Source organism: Spea bombifrons, chromosome 7 (assembly GCF_027358695.1).
Source record: "Spea bombifrons isolate aSpeBom1 chromosome 7, aSpeBom1.2.pri, whole genome shotgun sequence".
Classification (NCBI taxonomy): Eukaryota; Metazoa; Chordata; class Amphibia; order Anura; family Pelobatidae; genus Spea; species Spea bombifrons.
This window is the reverse complement of record NC_071093.1, coordinates 43349281-43375158: the sequence shown is the minus strand read 5'-3', so window position 1 is coordinate 43375158 and position 25878 is coordinate 43349281. Positions and strand designations below refer to the sequence as shown.

General features: G+C 42.8%; 3 protein-coding genes across 3 annotated transcripts; 1 reads left to right on the top strand and 2 right to left on the bottom strand.

Moving 5' to 3' along the window:
- The first annotated feature begins 16 nt into the window (after nucleotides 1-16).
- Nucleotides 17-8208, top strand: TBL3 (transducin beta like 3). The gene is made up of 22 exons (XM_053471521.1): nucleotides 17-142; nucleotides 614-665; nucleotides 1402-1497; nucleotides 1599-1646; nucleotides 1772-1913; nucleotides 2123-2207; nucleotides 2336-2506; nucleotides 2970-3045; nucleotides 3140-3236; nucleotides 3396-3604; nucleotides 3797-3938; nucleotides 4496-4554; nucleotides 4717-4823; nucleotides 5001-5151; nucleotides 5243-5473; nucleotides 5701-5771; nucleotides 5858-6014; nucleotides 6126-6184; nucleotides 6690-6793; nucleotides 7001-7072; nucleotides 7389-7547; nucleotides 7766-8208. Exons 1-22 carry the CDS (start codon nucleotides 111-113, stop codon nucleotides 7933-7935), a joined length of 2490 nt encoding a protein of 829 aa, XP_053327496.1. The 5' UTR covers nucleotides 17-110; the 3' UTR covers nucleotides 7936-8208.
- A 404-nt stretch (nucleotides 8209-8612) lies between these two features.
- On the bottom strand, nucleotides 8613-13678 carry LOC128501889 (NADPH oxidase organizer 1-like). The gene is made up of 8 exons (XM_053471533.1): nucleotides 13579-13678; nucleotides 12798-12878; nucleotides 11950-12025; nucleotides 11019-11196; nucleotides 10501-10697; nucleotides 10289-10402; nucleotides 9863-9980; nucleotides 8613-9460 (listed from the first exon to the last, which is right to left on the bottom strand). The coding sequence occupies exons 1-8, from the start codon at nucleotides 13660-13662 to the stop codon at nucleotides 8776-8778; spliced, it is 1533 nt and encodes a 510-aa protein (XP_053327508.1). The 5' UTR covers nucleotides 13663-13678; the 3' UTR covers nucleotides 8613-8775.
- Nucleotides 13679-17652: 3974 nt separating this feature from the next.
- On the bottom strand, nucleotides 17653-25004 carry LOC128501879 (NADPH oxidase organizer 1-like). The gene is made up of 8 exons (XM_053471523.1): nucleotides 24900-25004; nucleotides 23609-23689; nucleotides 23196-23271; nucleotides 20189-20366; nucleotides 19846-20054; nucleotides 19216-19329; nucleotides 18986-19103; nucleotides 17653-18665 (listed from the first exon to the last, which is right to left on the bottom strand). The coding sequence occupies exons 1-8, from the start codon at nucleotides 24963-24965 to the stop codon at nucleotides 18158-18160; spliced, it is 1350 nt and encodes a 449-aa protein (XP_053327498.1). The 5' UTR covers nucleotides 24966-25004; the 3' UTR covers nucleotides 17653-18157.
- Nucleotides 25005-25878: the final 874 nt, after the last annotated feature.

The following is a 25878-nucleotide window of genomic DNA, read 5'->3' as shown; positions in this document are numbered from 1 at the left end:
GTCACACTGCAGCGCCGGAAGTGCAGTGCTGCTGGAGGAAACACATGGATTGTCGGTATCCGCGTGTGTAAAGTCTTAATGGCATAGGAAACTCGACTGTTTAAAGAAACATGGCCTACTCCGGGTTGCAGTTCAAGACTAAGTAAGAAATTAACTCTTTATAATTAGACTTATTCAAAAGTCAAAATGAAACTCAACACTGTTAACCCTTACAACCCCAAAACGACATATGCAGCGCAATGCAAAGCACCCATTGAGTGTGAGTGGTACTGATACAACGTTTCAAGTGTGGTCTTATAACCATAGCAACCAATGGAATGGTGCAATCATTGGAAACACTCAATTGGTTGTTGCTATGGTTACATGGCTGCTTTTTAAATGTTCTATAAAGTACCCCCCAATACCCCTGCACCTCCCGGTACTTGCTCTCACAGTGTTTATACTTCACGTGACTTGCTAGCAAAGTTTGAGGATGTGTACGGCGCTGCAGAATGTGACGGTGCTATAAAAATCACTAAATAATAATTTTAAAAATGTATATCATGTTATTTGTGGCGTTCTAATGATGTAACATTTCCTTCTTCTACTCTAACTCCTTTTAAATTCTTTCCAGTTACGCCGTCACCAGAAAAATTGAAGCTTTTTACAAAGGAGGAAAAGTCCAGGTGATGACGCTCATCTTTAAGGATTTTTTTTACTGTCTGCAAAGAATTTCACACTGATTGTCGGTGGGGGACCTCTAGTTATCGGCAGACACATTTGTGTGTTTGTTAGCAGGGTATCTTGTTAGTTTGACAGGGACATAGTCTTTTATTATTATTATAATTAATAATAATATTATATTTTATTTATATAGCGCCCCTGATTTCCGCAGCGCCTCTTACAGCCCATACATTCAAAGGGTCTGACAAAATTAGAACTTGACAGACTACGACGGACCGATACATTAGGTGGAGAGGCTCGGCTCGCAAGCTTACGATCTAGACGGGAATGGGTTGTAGACAAAGTTCCATAGATGGATGTGGAGGTTGTATTAGTGGCAGATAAGTTCTAGCCGAATTGATTGTAGGAAGAAGAAGCAGAAGAAGAGCGTAGAGTACAGAAGATAAGCCCAGCGGCTGCATTTTGGATGGAGAGAGTCGGGACAGAGGAACGCCAACCAGAAGGGTGTTGCAGTAGTCGAGGCGGGAAATAATACGTGAATAAACCGTAGTTTTTGTGACGAGGAAAGGGTGGATAGAGAGTGTACCTATCGTAATTTAGGGGAGTGTTCGGCTACACCTGTCAAATTGGCCAGGATGCTGAGATAGCACTTCTATATAAGATGTTGCACTCATTATAAAATAATGATGTTAATTTTATTCCCTGATGTATTCATTCTAAATATTTTTCCCTTATTAGATAAATAAAGATGGGACGTATCTGTTCTGTACCTGTGGAAATAAACTCAACATACTGGACATTGCAACAGGGACTGTCGCTTATTCCATTGAGCAGGTAAAACATTCGTTTTTGTTTTTAGTATGCAGAACTGCAGACAATGGTCTAGACTTTTGCCATGTTTTTGTTTTTAAATATATTTTTGGTTTTTTTCTTAGGAGGACCAAGAAGATATATCGTCATTTGCACTCAGCCCAGATGATCAGGTAAACATACAGAATATATATATATATATATATATAACCTATTTCTTTATTAAGCGAGGGCAGGTAGATCCATGTGTAGCCAGCCGCGTTTGTCTGACATGGCTCGTCGCCTGCTTCCTCCGTAGGTCCTGGTAACCGGAAGCCGGGCTCTTCTGCTGAAGCAATGGGAATGGAAAGAAGGCGTCTGTTCCCGAACCTGGAAAGCCATCCATACGGCCCCGGTTGCCAGCATGACCTTCGATTCCACCTCCACACTCCTGGCCACAGGTAGTTACAGACTTTCCTTCGTGCCTTCCAAGTTTTCATAAACGATAACCTACTCTTTCCATGTTTGTATTGGAATTGATAGCCTTTGATAAATGGTCCTGCTGTCGTTAATGTTTTTTCTTTAATTTGTCTTAATTCTATTGATTTTTCCCACAATATATTGGATTTGGCTAATACTAATTCTATACAAACTGCGTCTGTGATTGCAGGAGGCTGCGACAGCACCATTAAGATCTGGGATGTTATCAAGCAGTATTGCACCCACAACCTAAAGGGATCCTCCGGAGTCGTACAGTAAGACACTTCATCCCCCCCGCGCACGCATGGATTCAAATACACGGGTTTATTGAGTTGTGGAGATTCTTTTGCGCTGTGTTTATTACATTCTTCATACAGCGATCGCCCGTGTTCTCTTCCCGCAGCCTGGTACAGTTTCACCCGGACATGTCCCGCCTGCAGCTCTTCTCATCCTCCATGGATTACACGATACGGATGTGGGATTTAAAATCCAGCCGATGCCTGTGTGTGCTGGAAACCCACTACAGCGCCGTGACCTCGCTCTGCTTCTCACCTGATGGCGATACAATGATAAGGTTGGTGGTTAAAATGCAGGTTTTAATCTACCCTGTCGTTAACCCCTTTTTTTAAGAACACCCTCCTAATCAGCATCTCTGGCCATTCATGAGTTAATCTCAGCTATTCGGCACATTGACTGCCTAAAGGTTCGATTTCAGAGATCTGTCATGTACAAAACATAGAATTTGTTGGCAGATAAGAGCCCTTCGACCCATCTAGTCTGCCCCTTTTTTTTCCTGATGTAAAGACTCAACCTTAATCAGTCAAGATAGCTTTTTGCATATCCCATGCATGTTTAAATTTCCTCACTGTATTAGCCTCTACCACTTCTGATAGGAGGCTGTTCCATTTATCTACCGCCCTCTGGGTAAAGTAAAATTTCCTTACATTACATCTGACAGCCCTTTATATTCTAGCAATAGCTCATGAATGGACATCTTCAGTGCTGACATTTTTTTTTTCCTTTCTCCAAACGAACAGTTCAGGCAGAGATAAGATCTGTACCGTATGGGACTTGAAGACCAGAAGCTCTAAGAGGACAGTGCCTGTGTATGAGGTGACTATAGAGAGATCGATATAAGGAGCGTCCCTAAACGTACCCTTATACTGCGGGACGTGAATTACTTTAATACTTTCTCTTTATCTGACAGAGTGTTGAGTTTGTCCTCCTTCTCCCCGACTCCCCTGAAACTACTGACCAAGAAAAGGATACAAAACCTCTTCACTTCCTGACGGCCGGCAGCAAAGGTAAGGGAATTCAGGAAAAATGCTGAAAAATATAAATCACAACGTGATCTTAAGATCGTTTCAGTATTTTTTGCTGCTGTCCATTGATCTCTGGAAGAAACCCTCTGTGTGGGTTTTTTCTTGTTGCGTCTGAGCGGACACCTTGCTTTGTCCGGGCAGGTATGTTGCGGGTGTGGGATGCGGCATCGGCGAAGTGCGTGCGCAGCCAGACCTTGCCGCACGCGACAGCAAAAATCTCAGAGGATGAGACCAGCGAGCACAGCCTCACCTACTGCCTGCTTCTCCCGAACCAGCAGGAGGTTCTCACAGTGACGGCGGAACACAACATAGCCATCTACGATCTCCAGAATCTCCATCTGGAAAAGCAGGTAGGTCTCGTAATCCACCGACGCTTGGAACACAACAAGCCGCAAGCGGGCCAGTGTTCCCGACCTCGTCCTGAATGACAAATCCCATCATTCTCAGTGAGCTCTGGGGAAGGGCTGATCATGTCTGAAGCTTTGTCTGGCTTCTTCAGTCATTTCACGGATCTCACTTTGTCCTCCTCCTCTCTTGTCCAGTTTGCGGGCTACAATGATGAGGTTCTGGATGTGAAGTTCCTGGGTCCATCCGACTCCCATATTGTGGTTGCCACCAACAGCCCCCAATTGAAAGTGTTTGAGCTGGCCACGTCAGACTGCCAGATACTCTACGGACATACAGGTGAGCTCGTGTGGATCCAAGGCTCCTGCATATACTGTCTAGGAGTATAGTATGACGCCAACACAGATAACGGGGTTCCTTTCCCATGCAGCGTAGCGCGTGAGAAGACTCAAAGTGGTGGGTTCTGAGTCTCTTAAGGTGCGGTTCCACTAGGAAAAATGATATTATGCCTGGTCCGTTAGGCAAATAAACTTTAGTGGAAATAAATTTACTCTAAAGGAGTAATTACGTAAAATTTAAAGAAGCTTTGTGCCGCATGACAAATAAGTGTTCCTGGCAAATTTATAGTTGATTAAAGAATTGGTTCTGGGAAGGGTTTGGACATTCAGCAGTACGAGGAAAGGTTTCTAATGCTGCATTAGGTACAGAATTGTTAAAGCAGGAAAAAAAGATATCATTGAGCCGTAGGGCTCTCCTCTCGCACTAGAACCTCGAGTACACACAGGGTCTGATGGGGTCCGGATCAGCCTGTCCGATCATAGCCGCAACCAGTAATATCGCTGCCATTTGGAGGAGAATGTTTGTAATCACGCGTCTTGATGATTTTCTCCTTTTAGAGACCGTTCTTGCCCTGGACGTGTTTAAGAAAGGCCTCCTGTTTGCCAGCTGCGCTAAGGTATGAGCCGACTTTCCGTCTTCCGACTTAGTCTGGCATCTTTTAGAGCGGAACTGGTGCCGGGGGGACGGGAACCCTGCAGACCCTCTCAAAGTTGGTTTTGTCCTTTTCCACGCATTGGCTGAGTAGATTATAACATTCTGCGTTCTTTCTCTGTCACAGGACAACACCGTCAGAATTTGGCAAATGAATAAGGTCTCCGGGAAGGTGGCGTGCGTGGCACAGGGCATTGGCCACACGAATGGCGTGGGAGCAATCTCATGTTCAAGGTAAAGCTCGTCGGGAGAACCCGGTATTGTTTTTTTTATCTTTATCTGGAGGGGATCCTTCCTCCGATATCTTTGTGTTTCTTCTGGATCGTCGGGTTTGTGGGGAAAGAAATATTTGCTGTTGGCTGTGGGAGCGGGTGGTCTTCTTCTCTGACCTCCTGTCCCATCTTTCTGCAGAATGAAGGAATCCTTTCTCGTAAGCGGCAGTCAGGACTTCACCATGAAGTTATGGAAGCTCCCAGAATCCATCTCTTCCAAGAACACGGACGGCAAGCTCCCTGAGCTTGAAACTTTGCATGCGTGTGTCACGGAAAAGGCACACGACAAGGTGAGGTGACCCGAAGAACGCGGTTATCGCAAAGGGCGAACCCGTTTTCTGTCTCTCTGACGGGGAAATTGTCTGTATGTTCCCTGTGCAGGACATTAACAGCGTTGCGGTGTCACCCAACGACAAGCTCATCGCCTCGGGGTCTCAGGATCGGACGGCCAAGCTTTGGGCAGCCGCTGACTGTTCGCTGCTGGGTGTCTTCCGAGGACACAAGAGAGGCATCTGGTGTGTGCAGTTTTCCCCTGTGGACCAGGTTTTAGCAACAACGTCAGCAGATGGATCGCTTAAGCTTTGGGGTCTGCAAGATTTCAGCTGCCTGAAGGTGATTGAAACCAATTCATCAAAAGAGGACATGTTTCACGGAGTTCTCGCTTTATTTAGCAGATAAACCCTCTTGTGTGCTTCTACCTCCTGTTGGGGAGCTTGCTGTCCCTGGCGGTTGGAGATAATTACTGATAAAAAACATTATACTGTATTAGCGTTGCACATCTCCGTGATTTCTGTGCATCTATGTGAAGATTATTTATACGCTGCGTTTCTCTCTCGCAGACATTCGAGGGTCACGATGCCTCGGTGCTGAAGGTGATATTCGTCAGCAGAGGCACGCAGATGCTTTCGAGGTAATTATCCAGCCGCTCCCTCCTGTTCTCTATTCAGCTTTCTATACAGGATAGATTCATTTATTTCATTTATTTTTTTCCTGCAGCGGGTCGGATGGGCTTCTGAAGCTTTGGACCATTAAAACCAACGAGTGTGTTAAAACCTTGGATTCCCACGAGGATAAGGTGTGGGGTCTGCACAGCAACAGACAGGATGATGCCGTCGTGACCGCGTCCGCAGACTCCACCATCGTCCTGTGGAAGGTACAAACTATTTCACTGCTCTGAGTCAGAGGGAAGTATCGCGGAAGGGGCTTATTCAGTATCAAGTGCCACGGCTTACGTAGAGACTCCCGTTTGCTTTTGATTTTATAGGACGTCACAGAGACCGAATTGGCCGAAGTCCAGGCAAAGCAGGAGGAGGAGATCCTAAAGTGAGTTACTGATTGTTAAATGGTGACGCTTTACTGAGGCTCGTTAAAGCTTTTAGCACAGAATGTATATAGAACCTACAGCCACCAGCTTCCATGTTCTGGTTTTAAGTTTTTTCCCAGCTGTTTTGTGTAAAGCGGAGGGAATTCCATTTGGTGCCACCAGGTGGCGACCCTGAGCTCTGCAGAAGCAGCAGCAGGGAGTGATAAAGGGCCATTGGAACACAGGAGTGATGGGAGTGATAAAGGGCCATTGGAACACAGGAGTGATGGGAGTGATAAAGGCCTCTGTACGCCTATGAAGAAAATCCATTAAAAATCTGCCGTTTCCAGCTATAATAGTCATTTACCACATTAACCCGTCTGCGCTGGATTTTTGATCCATTTAATGTTAATTTAATGGACGAAATTAGCTTTTCTTTAAAAGAACAAGGATATTTAAAAAAATAGAGCTTTATGCTTCTTAAAATGCCCATCTTCTCACACATTTTGTATTTATTAATCGTAGGCAGCAAGAGTTGTCCAACCTTCTACACGAGAAGAGATTCCTGAAGGCGCTGGGTCTGGCCATCTCCTTAGACCAGCCCCACACGGTGCTAACAGTCATTAAAGGTGAGCGTTTAGTAGAGGAGCCCCGCTTTACCCCCCCATTATCTTCTGGTTTTGTAAGTTTCCAGCTTTTGGCGACCGTTCTTCATCCCTGGGCCAATGAGCGATGTGATCAAATACGTTTAGGAATTTGCCGTTATAGTAGTTGCCGTACTGTTTGATTTCCTCCGGGAAGAAATATATAACGGCGGTGATCTTTTTCCATCTCAGCTGTCCTACGAGAGCCTCAGGGAAGAGACGATCTAGAGACAAACATTCTAAGACTGCGTCAGGATCAGAAAGGTACGTGGCTGCCGTCAGAGAACAGAACGGGTTTAACTCTTTAGGATGCTTGTAACAATGTATTTTAACGGTGCTGTTCCGCTTAAAGTGCTGTTTAAAAACATTCCCATTGGGTGTCTAAACCGCCTCTACGAATAATTAAGAAGTTTTTTGCCTGGACTTAATTATCACGTGATGCAAAACCAGTCACTGATTCGTTGCTGCCATAAAAACTACATATATATATATAATATTTATTTATTGCAAATGTTTTGAATGTCCCAGTAATAACGTCTCTCCCCCATGTTCTCTTGTTCTTCTCCCGCCGTCGCTGCAGAGGCCATACTCCGCTACTGCAGTGTGTGGAACACAAACTCCCGCAACTGCCCCGAGGCTCAGTCCGTGCTGAACGTTCTTTTAACCCACGAGTCTCCCGAAACCCTGCTGCAATACAACGGGATCCGTGGCAGCGTGGAGGCTCTCATACCCTACACCGGTGAGTTGTGGGGCAGAGTTTCTCAGGATGACCTACGTGGATCCTGTGGGGGATGTTTCGGTTCTTGTTTGAGGATCTAAGGCTATTTAAGTAGAAAGCACAATAAAGCAGACATCTTTGAAATGTTTCGTTCAGTGATTCATCACCTAAATGTAATTTAAGGAGAGAGCTAAAGCTCACGAGGCTAGCGGTACTGACCATGTCGTTCTTGTTCTCAGAGCGACACATGCAGAGAATGGGGAAGTTGCTCCAAGCCTCCATGTTTGTGGACTTCATGTGGCAGCATATGAGGCTGACGGACATACCGCAGCAAGAGGAAAAGATGTCCGTGTCGCTTCCCGCGGCTGCCAATCAAACCGGGAATAAACCAGCGGACGTGGCGGTATAAGGACCTCATCCCAGATGTCGGCCACGATGTAACCAGGCGTTTCATTGGCTGACGGGAAGACCTCCTGTGTTACCTGACGTGCTAATGGACATTGCATTAGCCGATTAGTAGATCTCCCCGTCAGGAGACAGGATTTCTCCACCAGTTGTGATGCCTTTTACTGGACTTTTTGTAAACATTTCTATTTTTTTGCTCTCTCGGGATCCCGTTTATTTAACCGATTCCGACACCAACTCGGCAGCCGCTCCTCAGCAATAAAGAAATTCCAACTAACGTTTTGCTGTAAAATGTCGGTGTGAATCGGGTTTTATCATAGGCTTTTCTTTACGTTTCTTTCTAGTTTTTATGATGAGATTTGAAGTCATTGAGTCGCATGCTTTATTCCGGGCTTGCAGTTGGGGCCAACAATGGAAATCTTGGGGGCCCCAGTAAAAACCCACAAATAGGGACCACCACCCCACCTCGCGATGCTGCCCTACACTCGCAATGGGCCACCAGGCCGATGCCCAATGAGGTGGCCCGTGACAGGTCAGGGAGCTTTCCCGGGCCCCTGTTACTGGTTGTACCCCCTCCCCCACAATGACTTAGGGTAACACTTTTTGCAAACTATTCAAGGCAGATAATATGTAAATTGGGATTAAATGTGTCGTTATTAGAGACGCACAATAAACATTCACTTTATATGAAAATATTTATTTAACAATAAAAAAGTAGGAAGTACTTGGATGTAGGCAACCGTTCACTTAGTGAATACACAGGACATTGGTAAAATAAATAAAATACATAAGCATGAAATAGTTTTTTTTTTTCCGAATAGATTTTTTTTTCACTAATTACTAATTAATTAGCGCTGGAGAGGTAGGGTTCTGCCTGAGCTTGCAGGGCAGTCTTTGTCACAGTCGTGCACTTGTGCAAAATCTCGTGCGGTTTGGGCCGTTTGGGGACCTGAGGGCGCTGTGGTTGAGGGTAAGAGGTGGGCGTTGGAGACGCGTTGGTTAAAATCCTGTCGTACGTGTGCTGTGCCGGTGTCTTGGATCGGGAGTCTTCATCTCTCTTTGGTTTGGGCGTCTGCATTGCTGCCTGAGGGTGTTGAGGTTGGGGGGAAGGCACAGGCTTCCGGGAAGCGTCGGTTGTAATCACATCGTAACTTTTTTGTGGCTTGGCTATCGCCTCGGGTTCCTTATAGTTTTTCCTCTGCTTTGGGATAGGCGTCCAGTCTGGGTTAGCGGTCACTGGTGAAGCCAATTCACGCTGCATGTTCGTCGACAAACCGTAGAGAGACCGGGACTTCCTTCTGTCCAGTTTCTGGATGTTCCTTCTGTCATCGTCGTTGGTGGAGGTCACGTGATGGTCATCCTGAGACCTCCAGCCTCCCGCTAATGCGTTCAAGGCCAAGGAACTGGTGGCTTTGGAAAGGTTAAGGGTGGACGTACATTTGCCCTGAGTGATCATGCTTTGAAGTTGCTGGTAAGTGTTGTAAGGTTTTAGATACATTGAAGGGACGTATCCGGTTCTTCCGTTATACCTGAAGACAAAGCGAAGAGCGGTTAAGGTTGACCCACTGATTTGTTTAGTGTTTCCCAGTAACATTCACCATGGGAGGCCGAGCTATGGCTGAAGTAGTCACCAGAGTATTATGGCTACTGGAGACATTTGATAGAAGGCACATGGTTAGAGCATTCCATGGAAATAGTATCAGTCTCCAAGTTCCATTCTATATTACTATGTTTGTCCGAGTTATGGACATCACCGGCTGGACACAAGGGGTCTTAGTCATTTTGTGCCTTTTCTTATTCTGAGGAGAGACCATCATAGCAGTGATACATTTGGGAATGGTTTGTAAATGCGCTCTTCATGTTGTGGAATTGAGTTGCTGATACACGTTGTTTAATTATAACCCTCATTGAGGACTCGCAGCTCTTCTTACCTGACCAGCCACCAGCCGTTGATGGATTTCTCCATGACTTCCACAATGACTCCGATGCTGATGGTCAGCTCATCAGAGCTCATGGCTTCATACCCTTTCGATGCGTAGTAAACGACTCCTGTGGGTACAGAAGTAAGTTTGTTTTTTTTTTTTTAAATAATGTTCTTTTATTGATTTGTAAAATCTTTTTAGTAGTTTAGTCTAACAATAAAAAGGGGAAAAACCTAATTTTTAAGTCTTACAGCACACTGCACCCTTTTATGAATATATAATAAATACACGATGAATGAAGAACACAGTCATGTATGTTCTAGATTTCTTCTAGATTAAAAAAATATATACTTTTATTGCTTAATTCTGATAATTCTGTCCTTCATGGAAACTATGGTACAAATAATTACTATTCTGGATGTTTCCTGTACTTGCCATCATAGTCAGAATCTGCTCCTGAATTTGAATCCTCGTTGCTTTCAAGGTCTTTGAGAAAAGGAGCGGGAAACCAAGCAACCCTCTTCTCCTCATTCTCCACCAACCACCAGCCTAAAAGAATAAGATATATTTAGGAGTCGGAAAGGAACGTTAAAAAAGCGCAAGCGCCGATTCCAGCTGGATGTAGAATAGATATTCTAGAACGTTACCTGAGCTTTCCTTGATCAACACACCCAGAAGCTCGTTGCGTTTCACCTTGAAGGGCCTGTTCTTGGTGTCTTTGGTCTCATAGTCTTCTATACACACATACTGCTGGGAGATGATGGGTCCCTTGGCCGGGGGTTCCGGCAGCGGTTTCGGGGGTTCTTTGTTCTGCTCCCTTGCATCTGATGGCATGATCACCAAGCTGCAATCAGGAAAGTAACATTAATGAGCATTAAAATCCTATACGAGTCCTGAGCAGATGGGTCATCGGTGTAACAGGGTCTTGCTAACCGTCACGACCGCTCGCTTTTGGAACCATCGTTGATCGTTCAAGGTTGGCCAGACCATAAGGTGAAATTAAGCAGCTTCTGAGCTTCCAAGTTAACACGGGACACTTTCTTGGGTGGGGGAAAAGACACGTAGAGCATGACCCCAAGAACCAAGTGTGTGTCCTACACAAAGCCCGACCCAAGTGTTTTCCCATAAAAAGTATCAAGAAAGGAATACGAAAGAGGAAACGGACCTGTTTTCTGGAAAGGTTGGATTAAGGTCATAATTGCTCGGGGCGAAGAACTTGAAGACTTCTTCGGACTGTGAGATTTTCCCGTCGGTTTTCAGAAGGTCCGAGGAGTAGACCTCAAGAAGCCGGAGCCTCTCGATGAAACGGTTCGTGTTTCTGTTCCGTCGAAAGATTGGAACGTCTGCGGACGAAGGCGATCATTAGCGTGACTAACAGGGGTGGAATTTCTCGGGGCGATGTCCCCAAAAGCAATTATAAGGATGTCACAACAGGTTCTACTCTAACTGACAACGTGAATGGGCGGAGCTACAGGGAAAGCCCGAGATACAATGTATCACCGGAGTGTCCAGATCTTTCTACGATGCCTTGGGAATTAAAAATAAGGAAGTTAAGATAAGAATGGCGCAAATCTTAATTATAAACCATCGGGCACAATATTTCAGTCCTTCCAGCTAAAGGCAGATGAGTGGAGAGCTGTTGGATTGAAATAGTTTTTTATCCTGATTATTAAAAAACTTTATATATATATAATAATTCTTAATCATTTTTTTTAAATATTAACATGATTTAAAATAATTATTTTAAATTATTTTTTAACAAGAATTATAAAAATTATTTAAAAATATTGACATTATTTATAATCATCTTTTAATAATAATAATAATAATATATATGATAAAATATATTTATATATATATAATTCTTTTTTTTTAAAAAATATTAACATATGGTTAAAAATAACTATTTTAAATAATTTTTTAACAATAATTATAAAACATGATTTAAAAATATTGAAGTTATTTATAATCATATTTTAATAATAAAAATAAAACAAATATATATATATATATTTAATAGATTTTAAGAATTAAAAAAGATTTGTCGGCAGTGTTTCTGGCGGCGGACTCTGGGTGGAGGATTTAGGTTAAACTACCTTTCAGTTTAGGGAGGACACACTCGGACTTTTTGAAGAATCCGGACTCCAGAGGGAATTTCTTCTTCAGCTGTCGCTGTAAAATGAATGGAAATGAAATTGAAATGACTTGTTTCACTCCTCCTCAACGACTGGTTATACAACGTTTAGACGACGTACCCCAAGAGCTAAGAATAACACTGTATACATTTATGTGGGCTATGTAATGTGATAAAGTTTTACTTTACTGAGGGGGTGGTAGATAAGTGGAACAGTCTCCCAGCAGAGGTGGTAGAGGGTAATACAGTGAGGGTATTAAACATGCATGGGATCGGCATACGGCTCCTGAATCGAAGGATCAACTGATTAAGGTTTGAGTCATGTTTCTACATCATTATGACAAAAATACGGCAGGATTATTAACCCTTTCATAGCCCATTATGAAGATTCTATGTAGTGACTCCCCAAATGGCTCTAATACAGGTCGTCATGGAAACCTTGGCTTGTCGTTATTTAAAGATACACTTAATTGAGTCACCTGCATTCAAGCAGGGATATCAACCAAAACAAACTGCGTGCAAAAGCACCAATCGGGAGTCTTATATATGATCACAGCGGGGGGGGGGAATAGGAAGGAGTCGGCTCCAGACTGTGTGATCCGGAGAATCTGCCCCCGAGACCCTGAGTTTGGGGCAAAAACCCAGGTATGACCTTTAAACATAAACATTTCTTCCCCCAAAAACATATATCTGTTGTAATCATTTTAAGGTTAAAAGTCATAGAAAATAATTTATTTGGGGTTAAAAAAACATTGCGTTTTTATCACAGTCTAGTTAACAAACAGTAAGGTCGTTCTTTGCCAGACTTACGTTTAACTTCTTGAAGTCTTCAAACATTCGGTAAATCAGAATATCGTTACGGTCCGACCACAAGACCGTAAACATATTATGCTGCGAAAAGAACAAAGATTTACTATCAAATCCATCGAATCAGGTAGTGATGTCATATGTTTTTAAATTAGTTATGATAGCAAAAGAGAATATTTTTACTTTTAATTTCACCGGTTCGTGATCACTAAAGCACATTTTCTGTTTACTATTCACACCTTAAAATACAGGCTGTTTGGAATGCCCTTTTCCTACAGATTGCCTACAGATTTTGATGTGAGAGCCTTAGTTGTCGCGGGATACACATTCAGATGAACCGCTGATCAATGTCAGGCTTTTAATTAAACAATTTCCTTAATTTTTCAGGGAATGCTTAATTGTCACGTGACACAAAATCAGCACGTCAGCAGCATCTTAAGCAAACAAACCTTAGCAGATCTGTCATTTTATTTTTGCCTCTTAATGTATATAAATCTGAATAATCAGATTAAAAAAAACTCTAAGGCTTTAAAGTTTTTACAGAAACAGCCAATCGGTAGCTGCTTATAAGTCACATGACAATTAAGCATTCCCGGAAAATTACGAAAAATGTTAAATCATTATCTCTGGAAAGGCAATGGACTTAAAAATAAGCAGGAATCACGTTTCAGCGAGGACAGGCGTCATGCATGGCGGCATCAACTATCGAAGGCATGCGCACGTGTAATCCCAGGCACATAAAAGTTAATATATTCCCAGCTCGAGGTGATGGGAGTTACAATACCTTGAATTTCCCATGTTGAAGGACTCCAACAGCTTTAACCTCCAGAGGATAACGGCCGCTTCCACTCCTACCCCTCTGGGGCATCTTGAGACCGTGGAGATAATATGTTTTTACGAGCTAAGATCCTGACGGCTTCTATTTATAAGGAACGAGGATCAGGGTTGCGAAATAATCCTCCAATCACGTTCATCGAATCACGACGATCAATCACTACGGGCCGTACCCGTCCTCCACTCCTCGTTCGGAGAACAAGGAAGCGCCGTCCTCCCCTGCAGTCACTCGGAGGTTTTTCCCCGTATGATCCAATCGCTCTATCATCCATAATATTTATTTTTCACATTTCCCTCCTGATCCAAATCTCGTCATTTTAACCTCACTCTATAAATAGTTTTTATTGGGGTTTTATTATTATTATTATTATTATTATTATTTTTATAATTTTTTTTTTAAATTATTTTTATAATTTTTTTTAATTATTGCCAATATTTATTTTTTTTTTAAAAAACCCTAATCTCTCAAATAGGCACAGAAAGTAACTTTATAATATATATATATATATATATATATATATATATATATATATATATATATATATATATATTATAACATATATCATACATACATGGAACACGCACGGAATATTTGAAGAGTTAGGAATCGATGGAGTGATCCTGACGACTGTTGCTATGGTGATAAGACCCCATTTCCAACTTTGCATTAGGAGTAAATTTTTTGGACTAAACCCCCTACATATTTTGTGCAAAAAGCGCACCCCCCCCCCCATGTACCTGATAAATGAGCCGACCCGGGGAGTCTTGAAATATTAACCCTTTAATAGCCAATTTTAAAGCTTCAATGTACTGACACGCCAAATGTGTGACCCAAACGGCTTTAATACCGGCCCTCGTGGTAACCCTGACTCGCCTCCCCGCAGTGACCCCGAGACCCGGTAATGGGTTCAATAAACACTAACTTTTTGACCTATTGTGCTTGGAGATTTGGTTAAATAAATATCGACATTATTTTCATTGTGTTGCAAGCGAGATAATTGCATCATTCTTTAAAATCTATTTTAGGATCTAAAATTCACGCGACTAATTTTGGACTTTACCCAACCCAAACATTTTTGAATGTATATATAAGCGCATTCCGATTTGGAATCTGACGAAGGGTAAATACACACAAAAAATAAAATAATAAAATAAAAGATAAAATATAGAGGTTTGATCTTTAATTGGACGGGTAACTTTTTTAATTTTGGTTTGTGCTGCCAACGTTTGGAACGGTTGAAGAGGGGAAATTTGGTTTAAGAGGGGTAGTTAGAGGGGTGGTAATCTTTGGGGTATTTGTGTAACTGATTGGGGCATTTAGAAGAAGAATAATGGGATTTATTCACCCCGTTTAATTTATAAAGCCGTTTCCTGCTGTTTCTATACACATTATCGGGGCTTTTAGGGCTGTAGAACCCTGCGATCCCCTCATACCAGCAAACACTCCGACCTCCTAGAAAAGAGGGGCATCAGGGGAGGGGAGAGGGGCATCAGGGGAGGGGAGAGGGGCATCGGGGGAGAAACGAGGGGCATCGGGGGAGAAACGAGGGGCATCAAGGAAAAAGGTATGCAGGTAGGGCATACTGCAATGGTATGATCCAGATTAGGTGGAGAAAAGGTCAATTTAATTGGGCTGACTGGCCTCCAGTGGAACCCCCCCAAAAAATGGCTGCTCAACAATGTTCTAGACCTATGAGAAACATGGCCACACCTTGGAACTTTATTGCTCCGGCTACCCGGAGGCCCCCTTGTGGGATGCGAGCAGGAAGTGCCGCTGATGTCGGTGGGCGGTCTGACTGATGTCGGTGGGCGGTCCCGCTGATTTAGGTGGGCGGTCCCGCTGACATGGCGGGATAAATCACTGTTTAAGGGGGGAAATGGACGGGGAGTAGGGTCGTGACCCGGAGTTTTGGGGGGAGAGGCTTCATGAGGGGTGAGACACCTTCAATTTGTATAGCGGCGGGAGGTGAATAGGGCGGCATTGGGCTGCCTAAACGGCGCTCCCGCGACCCAGAGATTGAGCACCGTGACCTGGAGAACCAGAATAGCCGCTCTTCACCCGGAGTCTCTGGGGCGAAACCTGGGCAGCTCCCGGGATGCTCGCGATGAAATGCCCCAACGGGCGATCTAATGCGTACCAGGAAACCACACCTGCCAACTTTGTATATGAACTGACCCCCAAAGCTCTTCCAAACCCTATCACAAACATTCTATCGTACAGACTTTCTAAAGGTGGCAACCACATGGTTCTAAAAAAAATCACGTGGTAAAGATATTCTGAGTGGAGTCACCTGTACTCAAGCAGGGATTTCAGCTGTGATACAATTGGAATGCTTACATATGATTCATTTCAGGGGAAAGGAAAGCTTCTGTTAAATACAAAGACAATTCCAATAGATGGTTAATGAAGCGGGGATTTTTTTATGCTTTGATTATTCACATGTTGTAATTGTCTCCACTAATTGTTGCTGTAAATAGTAATATATTAATAATGTTCCATACATAACGTTCTTAGACGCTAATACTGGATATCCTGCGTGGTATATGCTACCGGCACTGGAATGGTTAAACATTCATTCATACTATTAAAAAAGCAGTTTTAAGTACTATAATTTTTCCAGCTCATGGTGATTGTCTGATAATCCAAACTGGATCTGCCCCCTTTTCCCAAATCTGAATTATATATAACCTCAAAAATAAGCAAATATATATAAATATATCTATATTTTTTTTTTTAGAAACCTGCCGTTGCGTTATCTCTCCCCTATTGTTAAGTTGCTGATTGCTGCTGATTGGATCACTCAGCCATTGTAAGCATGGAGGAGGAAAAGGGAGAGAACGTTATGAGATGAGACTCCCAGTTTGTGCTTTTGCTCCCGGTATGCTATGGTTGATATCCCTGCTTGAATGCAGGTGACTTAATTAAGTGTATCTTGAAACAATGCCGAGTCAAGGTTTCCACGAGGACAAGTACGAGTCCCAAGGTCGGGCCGTGTGGAAAGTTCCCTGCTCTGCCCATCGCTCAGTGTTTCTCTCCTGTTGGGTATTTTATACCAGGAAGTGATCCCAAACGACGTTTCCCTTAGTCTGCGTTTTTGGAAAGCCTGCTCCTCCCTAGATGCTTCGTGGAGGAGTCAGACAGGTAGAATCCTAATCACCTGCTTGTCCTTGACGTACCTGTTTCAATCCATACGGTATTTCCTTATAGACATTGACCCAGTAACTTCAGAGAACCGAGCACTCCTAGAGATCCGGCTTGTAGGAGATCAAATGTCCTCTACGTGAAAGAACCAACGACCCCAGACATAGATTCCCCTCTGGGCACAATGAGCAAGGAGGACCACGTCTGGACTCATCTTGGGAAGAGATTGTATACCAGGACATACGAGAAAAACTCAACCAAACTTAGTAGCCTGCCCCCCATGGTGCGTTCCATGTCTGGAGCGCCTCCAAGTTTTTGTATCCAATTACTCCCCTCAGAGAGATCTCTAGGGGCTTCACCCCGAGTGTGAAGGTTGAGTCCAGATGTGGACCTCTTTGCTCGATGGTGCCATATAGGATCCACAGCATCCCACCGATGCAAATTCATTGGATGCCTTTAACCCCTTAAAGACAATGGGCGGTCCCTAAACCCATTGAAAACAATGCATTTTGAGCCTGTACATGTACGGGCTTTGTCATTAAGGGGTTAAATATAGTTGGGTGACCTTTATACCACTTTTTTTGTATAGTCTTTCATTTAGCTTGAATAATATGTCAAAAAGCAGCAAAATATAATGTTTTTTAAAATTTTATTTAGGATTTTTTCCACAAGTTAGGTGCCACCGACAAAAATATCCCCAATTATTGTCCGGCAACAACCCCTGAGTAGAATAATATCCCAGGTGGATAGCTTTTTAATTTTATAAAGGAGCAAAATTGTATAAGGGAGCAAAATGGTTTGGATTGGGGTCAAAGAAGGGGTTATTTTTAATTAATATTTCTAGTGGGAGGGATAGTTTTTTTAAATTTTATTTTGTAATGATTTTCATTGTTATTTAATGCCACGCAGTCCAGAACGTGTGCTGGCGGCAAAATATGACATCATCTATCATCGATCAAAATATGACATCATATCCAACTCCGTATATATATCTTAAATACAATAGAAAGCCGGGGTGAGTGTGCAGCGATCTTACTCAATAACTAAAGTGTAGCCCAAGTGAACTAATATATCACTTCAATCAAATAATTCTCCTGGCGTTGATATAAAAAAAAACATTACATTTGGTAAGATTGGTTTCTAGAAATTGGCAGAAAAAAAAACATTTAAAATAAAAAAAATACACAATGTGAACTATTACAGCAAGAAACTGACTACAAAAGAGAAAAAAGGCTGCAAAAAAGGCATAAAAGCCAAGAAAAAATATGTACGTTGAGAATTTCACTTATTTTGACCATCATTGCAACCTTAATAGCGTTAAATGGTTCCATAATCAGTTTTTTAGGTTTTCTTGGGGAAAAAAAATGAGTGTATGGATTCCACCTTTTCACAAATCTGGCCTTAGAGCTGCATTCCTGGTGATGGTGGTGCATCTGCTGTGGATTTCTTGGCTTGAAGGCCTTGTGGGGATCGTTGGTTGCGCGACCTTGAAGACACAATCTGGTGAAGGAATAGGCGAGATGGGACATCTGGGTGAAGGATCCTCATCAAAGCCAGAATCCTTCCTTATCTGATGCCCTAAAGTGATGTTTATCCTTCTACTTGTCTCATCCGTTCTCCAGCTCCAAGACTCTTCCAATGTGTTGGCGAGACCATCCAATGATCGAGACTTTCTCCTGGCCAGATGTTGACGTCCGTTCTCTTCCTCGCTGGACCATATTATTCCCTTGGGCTCGGACCTCAGCTCTTTGCTGAGATTTTTAGTGCTCTCCAGCTTGGAGAGGGTGGGAGTGGAGCCAAACATGTCCTCTCTGAACTTGACCTGTAACTTCTGGTGAGGATTATTGTACGGTTTGAGGAACATAGCTGGGACATATCCAAATTTCCCATTATAACTGGTAAAGAGAGGAAGAAAAACCAAACCATTAAAAAAAAATTAAATATCTGTAAGATAATCAAAAACTACACATATTGCCTGAAAATTAACAACATATGAAATTCACAAAGTGCCATATTTGCACCCAATAATATATAGCTTAATGCAATTCCGAGCTTTGTTTCAAATGTATCAGGGTAAATTCTTCATTAAGAATGGTAAGCGCCCCTTGTGGTCTTATGTGGAATTGCAAGCTGACCCAAGAAATGCTACTGGTCCATGAAACAGAGCAGATAAGGGCATAGGTTCCCTTTTATTTGTACAGAAAATGATACTCACTAAATAAGCCACCAACCAATTTCAGATTGTTCAAGGACTTCCACGACAGCGCCAAGAGGTAGAGAAAGTTCATCGGTGTTTTGGGCTTCAAAAGCCTTCACCGCGAAGTAGGCCATCCCTGGACAACATGCAACTGGAATTAGCTCAAAGAAAGAAACATCCAAGTACTTCGTCGATTTAAAATGTCCGTTGATTTACCACCTGGATGGCGCACATCCTTAATTACTCACCATTAGTGAAAGGCTTTGTGGTTGAGCGTTCTTTGTGTGCATCTCCTGGCTTTCTGAGATAGGGGGCAGGAAACCACGCAAGGTATTGTTCTTCATTCTCCACAAGCCACCAACCTGAAGGGGAATCAGAAGGTTTTACAAACGCAGAACCCATTTCTGATTCACCCAGTCCTAAAACATTTGGTCGGCCATAGTTGTTCTATGGTGGCTCACGTCAATGTGGACTAAATGTCTTAGCGCACCAATCTTGTGCTACACTAGAGTGACCGGTTGTCCTCACTTTCAGGGAACATTGCCTTGACCGAGGCTCTTATTCCATTCAACACTAGTAAGAGTATTTACCAAAGTCAACATCGTTATAAGGATTATATCTTTTTTTTTTGTACACTCCTTAAACATTTATTGCCATCCGAAGAATGGGTCATTTCCACCCCAAAAAATAAATAGAATATAGACATTATAGACATTATACTCTTGAAAGCGAAGAGATTCTGAAGAGACGGGACATTGAATCCACCGTGCCTGTGCCGGGCTCGTATTCTTAGAGTCGAGGGGAGAGATACAAAGACAGACCAGGCCTACTTTAGCTGCTTGTCTCAGAATTCTGAATGAGAGATTTGGTCCACCTACCACTCGTGTCCTTAATCCAAACATCAACACACTCATCCTTCTTGACTTTGAATGGTCTGTTTTTCGTGTCTTTGGTTTCGAAGCTGTCGACGCAGACATATTTCTGGGCTAGAACTGGTTGAGTGATCGGCTGACCGTGTGGCTGTGGACCACCCGTTACTTCCTTACGCTTACAATTCGTGTCATTCTCTGACGGCATTATCACAAGGCTGGTGAGACACATGAGAAAACTCCTTTAGAATCCTCACATCATGATTATTTATCTTACGTTGACAGGTTTAGAAGCCCACATGTTGGCTCTAGATGTCACAAACATAACCTTGACAAGAGGTGGCCACCCTACCTGTTTTCAGGGAATGAAGGGCTGAGATCTTCCTTCTTTGGACTAAAGAACTGGATGAGTTCCTCGCACTGAGATATCTTGGAGTCTGTCTGTAGCAATTCCCGGCAGTAAATCTCGAGGAGACGGAGTCTCTCCATGAAACGATTGGTGGTTTTGCTCCAAAACAGAAGAGGAACATCTTTGTAGACAACAGAAAAACGTTACAGGTTCAGGTCAGGATTGAGCACTCGGCATTGAGTAATGCTAGGAGCGAGCACTCTGCATTGATTAAAGCTAGGAGCGAGCACTCGGCATTGAGTGAAGCTAGGAGTGAGTTCTCAGCGCTGTTCAATGTGACAGGTTCACCTTAAGAGGTCTCGAAATGCCCTAGATTGGGGCGGCTTGTGTACTTGCCCCCTCTGTGTCCTCAGCTAAGTTTATTTTACTTTGGACAGGGTGGGGTAGACATTAATAAAAATCTAATTACCAAATGAAAGTCACCTTTTTGAAAGAGACGCTAAAAATAATAAAAATTAAGTTTCGTCATGTCAACAAAAAATTGCCAAATATTTACGAACTCTTTCTTTTTCTTCGACGACTTTATGGGACTTTATGGGATCATAAAAATTGAAACAAAAAATGTTTTCACCAAATAGAACAAAAGACTTCCTGATGAAGATAAAATCAACCTCTAAACGTGCCACATTCAAAACACGAAAGGGTTTGTTAAGCAAATAGAATCCCGGGTTGGTTCTTTTTTTGTATTGTTTAGTTTAGGTGGTTTCTGAACGGTAACAGGTAACATCTCACCTGGGCTGTAACTCTTACATTATAAGAGGCTGGCGGAGGTCATGGATGGTAAAAAACCTGCACATTTTCGCATTTCTTTTAAATTAGTGAAATTGCAGATTAAAATTAAATATTGGAAGCCCGGTCATTACGTCTGAGCCCGTCTGGCCAGAGATGGCCCACATATGATAATAGCCCGGGTTGTAATAACTCTCTAATGGTGCCATCAAAGATAGTTCCTTATGAAAACCATGACCTGTTGGGAGATACAGTTGGGATGAGGGTGTGTGGTCCTTCTGACGTCGGTGGGAGGTCTGCTGAAGTTGGCGGGCAGTCCGCTGATGTCAATGTGTGGGCCCACTGATGTTGAGTGCGGGGCCACACGGTGGAAAACTGGTGAGGCTGGAGGGGAAGTGGGGCAGGAGTGGGTCGTGTCCCAGTCATTGGTCAGTGATGACCCGGCAACCAGGAGAAGTGGCCTTCAACCGTACTCAAAGGGTTCCCAGGTATGCCCATTTGGCCCATCTGGCCATTCCCAGGTGTACATATGCCTATTATTATTTATGGTTTTCTATAGCACCATCATATTCCACAGCGCTGTACAATGGGCCTATCCCGTGCATTCTCAATTATTGCTCTCGGCCACTAAAAGAAAGCCTGCAACCACGTTGGCGGCCATGTTCATTTTCAGGAATCCATTACCGATAGTTATAAGCGTAACCGCTAATTATGAGGCCTTTCGCCTCGACTTATCCAATCTGCCACGATTCATACGGCTGGTCCGCTGCCAATTCATTTATAGTTGCGATAATTAGGACTTGTCTAGTGATTGGCCCTACAATATACCGGTATTTCCAGGTCACTGCAGGAGAACGTCATTAACTAATAATCATCGGAATATCCATGTCGCAATAACGTAAACTCAGCTATGATATAAAAATACTTCATCAAAATTAACTGGGGGTTATATTACTGTATACAGCGCTGGGGGTTATATTACTGTATACAGCGCTGGGGGTTATATTACTGTATACAGCACTGGAGGGGGTGTTGCTGTATACAGTGCTGGGGGTTATATTACTGTATACAGCGCTGGGGGTTATTACTGTATACAGCGCTGGGGGTTATATTACTGTATACAGCGCTGGGGGTTATTACTGTATACAGCGCTGGGGGTTATCTTACTGTATACAGCGCTGGGGGTTATATTACTGTATACAGCGCTGGGGGGTTATATTACTGTATACAGCACTGGGGGTTATATTACTGTATACAGTGCTGGGGGGTTATATTACTGTATACAGTGCTGGGGGTTATATTACTGTATACAGCGCTGGGGGTTATATTACTGTATACAGCGCTGGGGGTTATATTACTGTATACAGCGCTGGGGGGTTATATTACTGTATACAGCACTGGGGGTTATATTACTGTATACAGCGCTGGGGGTTATATTACTGTATACAGCGCTGGGGGGGTTATATTACTGTATACAGCGCTGGGGGTTATATTACTGTATACAGCACTGGGGGTTATATTACTGTATACAGTGCTGGGGGGTTATATTACTGTATACAGTGCTGGGGGTTATATTACTGTATACAGCGCTGGGGGTTATATTACTGTATACAGCGCTGGGGGTTATATTACTGTATACAGCGCTGGGGGGTTATATGACTGTATACAGCGCTGGGGTTATATTACTGTATACAGCGCTGGGGGGTTATATTACTGTATACAGCGCTGGGGGTTATATTACTGTATACAGCGCTGGGGGGTTATATTACTGTATACAGTGCTGGGGGTTATATTACTGTATACAGCGCTGGGGGTTATATTACTGTATACAGCGCTGGGGATATAATAATCATTTATGGATCGACAGAGGTTCATATTGTGATACTTGGCTGGAAAAATATGTTCCATTTATTTCTTGGGTAAGACTTCAGGACTGATCAGTGATTTTTTGGACCCAGCCTTAGATATGTTGAGGATCTTCCAAGCTTTTCACTCCCCAGCTCTGATGAGATACATTTTGGAACCACTAATTATGGTAATTATTAAAGCCAGTCTTTAATTAAGTAGAATATTAAACGAGATCTTGTTACAAAGAGACTTCACACTTTACAGATGGGAAGAACGTTACGTTACCCGCATTCCGGCGACTCGCTCAACAGCAGCGGAACCACAAACCATTCATTCATTTACACCAATACGAACCTGCGCTGAATTCACTCACCTCTCAACGCGGGTATGATCTGCTCAGATTTATTGACGAGTCCCGACTCCAAAGGAAATTTCCTTTTAAGTTCTTTCTAAACAGCGAAGAAATGATGTTTAACGCTAGACGCTATTCAATATTTCCCCCACCATTTTGAATATCAATATACTTAAGGTGGGTTTATATAGAATTTGACAGAACATTTCTGGAATATTAAAAAAAATAAATAAATGTAAATCTGTATGTAGGAATATTTTATTACATGGATCAGTTTTTTTATATTTTTTTAAATATTTTTATATTAATTAATTTTCTCACCCGACTGGAAGTCATTTATCGATATATATATATATATCTATATAATTTTAATTAAGGTAAATATTTTTATTTTCAGGCCGTTGAAAGGCTCCCCGTAGAGTTGCGGTACTTACGGCGAGCTCCTTGAAGTCTTCGTATGTCCGATATATGATAACGTTATTGCGATCCGACAAGAATATAGAGAACATGTATATCTGCAAAGGACATACAGAAAAATCTCAGAAAAATTGTGCCTGTGACATCATAGCCTTTCTCCCGCGCGGGGGGACGACACTGTCTCGTGGCCCATGGCGTTGGTTGCTATGGTGAACTTCCCCAATGGGTGTCTAGTGCCGAGGAAAGGACCACTGAGCAGCATCAGGGACCTCCACAACATTTCACGTGTCCAAATCGATACAACTGTGTTGAGGGGTGTGGCAAGGGGTGGGAAGGGCAGGACCAGCACCCAAAATGGGCGTGGCCACCATTCTTACCCAAATTGCCGCTTTTGAGGTGCTATTGTCGCGGAAAGGCCATGTGAGAGCTGCAGCAACCAGGAGAGATCTCCTCAACAGGCCCATGCCCCCTTCTGCCTGCAAAAACAGGGCAATTGGACCGCTTCCCAGGACGGCGGGACAGTACCCCAAAATTGGGACTGTCCTGTGGGAACCGGGACTGTTGGGTGGTATACATTATTGGAATGTCACTGTTCTCCCTGCTCCAATAAACATACCTCGGGAGAACCGTTTTCCCTTATTTTATGATGGGACCGCACAAACATGCGCAGAAAATACAAGCCAGAAGTATGCCAAAGATTCGCGGATCATCAATTAGCTCAGAATGCGCCTGTTACTAAACTGGATTGACTCCATTACATTATATAACCGGGAATGAAACCGGTCCGTCTGCATGAGAATTACGTCCGCAGGGCGAAATATCGAAAAAAATACTTTTTAATAAAAAAATTACCTTTAAAGGAACCCTTTAATGTCCCAGACGGCCTCGCCAAGAAGGAGCGCATGTTAAAGTACATTATAACTCAATAAATAAAAATAAATGCACCTGAAGGAGAAGCTGCAGCGCCCCCTGTCTTCTCCGCGGCCAACGATTCTCATCTCTGATTGGTTGCTTGAATTGGTAAATGCCTATGTGGCAATTCTGCAGAATCCCACCATGCATGTGCAAGGGGGGGACCCCTCAGCTATGCTTTAAAGTGGATGTGATGGCTGGAGTGACCCTTTTAAATGGTTTTAGGGGAAGATACCGGGGGTAGAAGTCTTTTGTCACTGGACTGTCTCTTGAAAACAGGAACAGGAAAAATATATCTCCCAGTCCCTTGCAGATCGTAGGGGTAAACATCTCTTTCACCAAAAGGGTTAACCATAGCTACCCAAAGCATCCCTGGCTAAATGGAGAATGTGTTACCTTCTGCCTTCCATGCTGCACCAAGCCGACGGCTGTCGCTTCTACCGGGTACCTGAGCCGGTCCATGTCCTCGCTCTCTCACAGGTGAAGCTGTACCTGCGCTGCTGCTTTCTTCCTTCTGTGTTTGCAGACCAAGGAGTCGTATAGCAAGCGGGAGGGCAGGGCAGGCAGGAAGGCGTCATTATTATCTACAAACAACCCCCCCCCCTGTCCATCACATTCCGTAACTAGAAAATATATATATTTAGAAATCGGTTGATTTTTACCCGCCGCTTAACCCATTAAATCATTTGTGTCTAAATTACAGGAACTTTACTAACAATTCCACACATTTTTTGTAACTTATCCTAAAATGCTATTTTTTTGAAGATTTTGGTGAATTTGATAAAATCAGACCCAAATTTATTATAACCGGTCGCTCTGAAATTCCACATATTCCCATCTTACTCGACTTTTTTTTTGTAATTAATTTCATTTTAATTTATGTCAATTTAATTAATTTCATGTTTTTTTTGTTTTAATTTTGTTTTAATTACAAAATAATAATACTTTTTCCCCCAGAGAACTGGAGACCCTAGCGACCCGTCGCCAGGTGCTGCGGAGGTGTGAAACGCGTTGTGTGAAAAGAATTTTTACTAAAAACTCTAGAATTTAACTTAATTACTGAATTCTTCAGATGCCTTTTTTTACACGCTCACTTGGCTTGTGGTATTGTGACGCAGGATGAAAAAGTTTATTTAACTAGAGTTTAGCCTTAAAAATTCACAGAAAAACACAGACAAGCTTTTGTCGATGTTAGTGAATGTTTTGTTTTTTATTGAAAAAAATATATACATTTTCTATTCATACAAAGCTTACAGTTTAATTCTTTGGAATCCACGATCATTCTTTTAAACATTCTTTCTCACAAAAACAAGTACATTTCAAAGACACCCACGTGTCAGCTTTCTAGTTGTTGAACTACAACTCCCACAATCCT

Bases quoted from the DNA above. Each gene is read 5' to 3' on its own strand.
- TBL3 (XM_053471521.1), top strand. From the start codon at position 111: ATGGCCTACTCCGGGTTGCAGTTCAAGACTAA. The intron at 2,507-2,969 runs GTTGGTGGTTAA...CCAAACGAACAG, and splicing joins GATGGCGATACAATGATAAG to TTCAGGCAGAGATAAGATCT. The intron at 3,939-4,495 runs GTGAGCTCGTGT...TTCTCCTTTTAG, and splicing joins GATACTCTACGGACATACAG to AGACCGTTCTTGCCCTGGAC.
- LOC128501889 (XM_053471533.1), bottom strand. From the start codon at position 13,662: ATGCCCCAGAGGGGTAGGAGTGGAAGCGGCCGTTATCCTCTGGAGGTT. The intron at 10,698-11,018 runs GTCCGTTTCCTC...TCCTGATTGCAG, and splicing joins CCAACCTTTCCAGAAAACAG to CTTGGTGATCATGCCATCAG. The intron at 9,461-9,862 runs GTAAGAAGAGCT...CTTTGTCTTCAG, and splicing joins AACGGCTGGTGGCTGGTCAG to GTATAACGGAAGAACCGGAT.
- LOC128501879 (XM_053471523.1), bottom strand. From the start codon at position 24,965: ATGGACCGGCTCAGGTACCCGGTAGAAGCGACAGCCGTCGGCTTGGTG. The intron at 23,690-24,899 runs GTAACACATTCT...TGTCCTTTGCAG, and splicing joins TGCAGCATGGAAGGCAGAAG to ATATACATGTTCTCTATATT. The intron at 20,055-20,188 runs GTAGGGTGGCCA...GTGTCTCACCAG, and splicing joins CCTTCATTCCCTGAAAACAG to CCTTGTGATAATGCCGTCAG.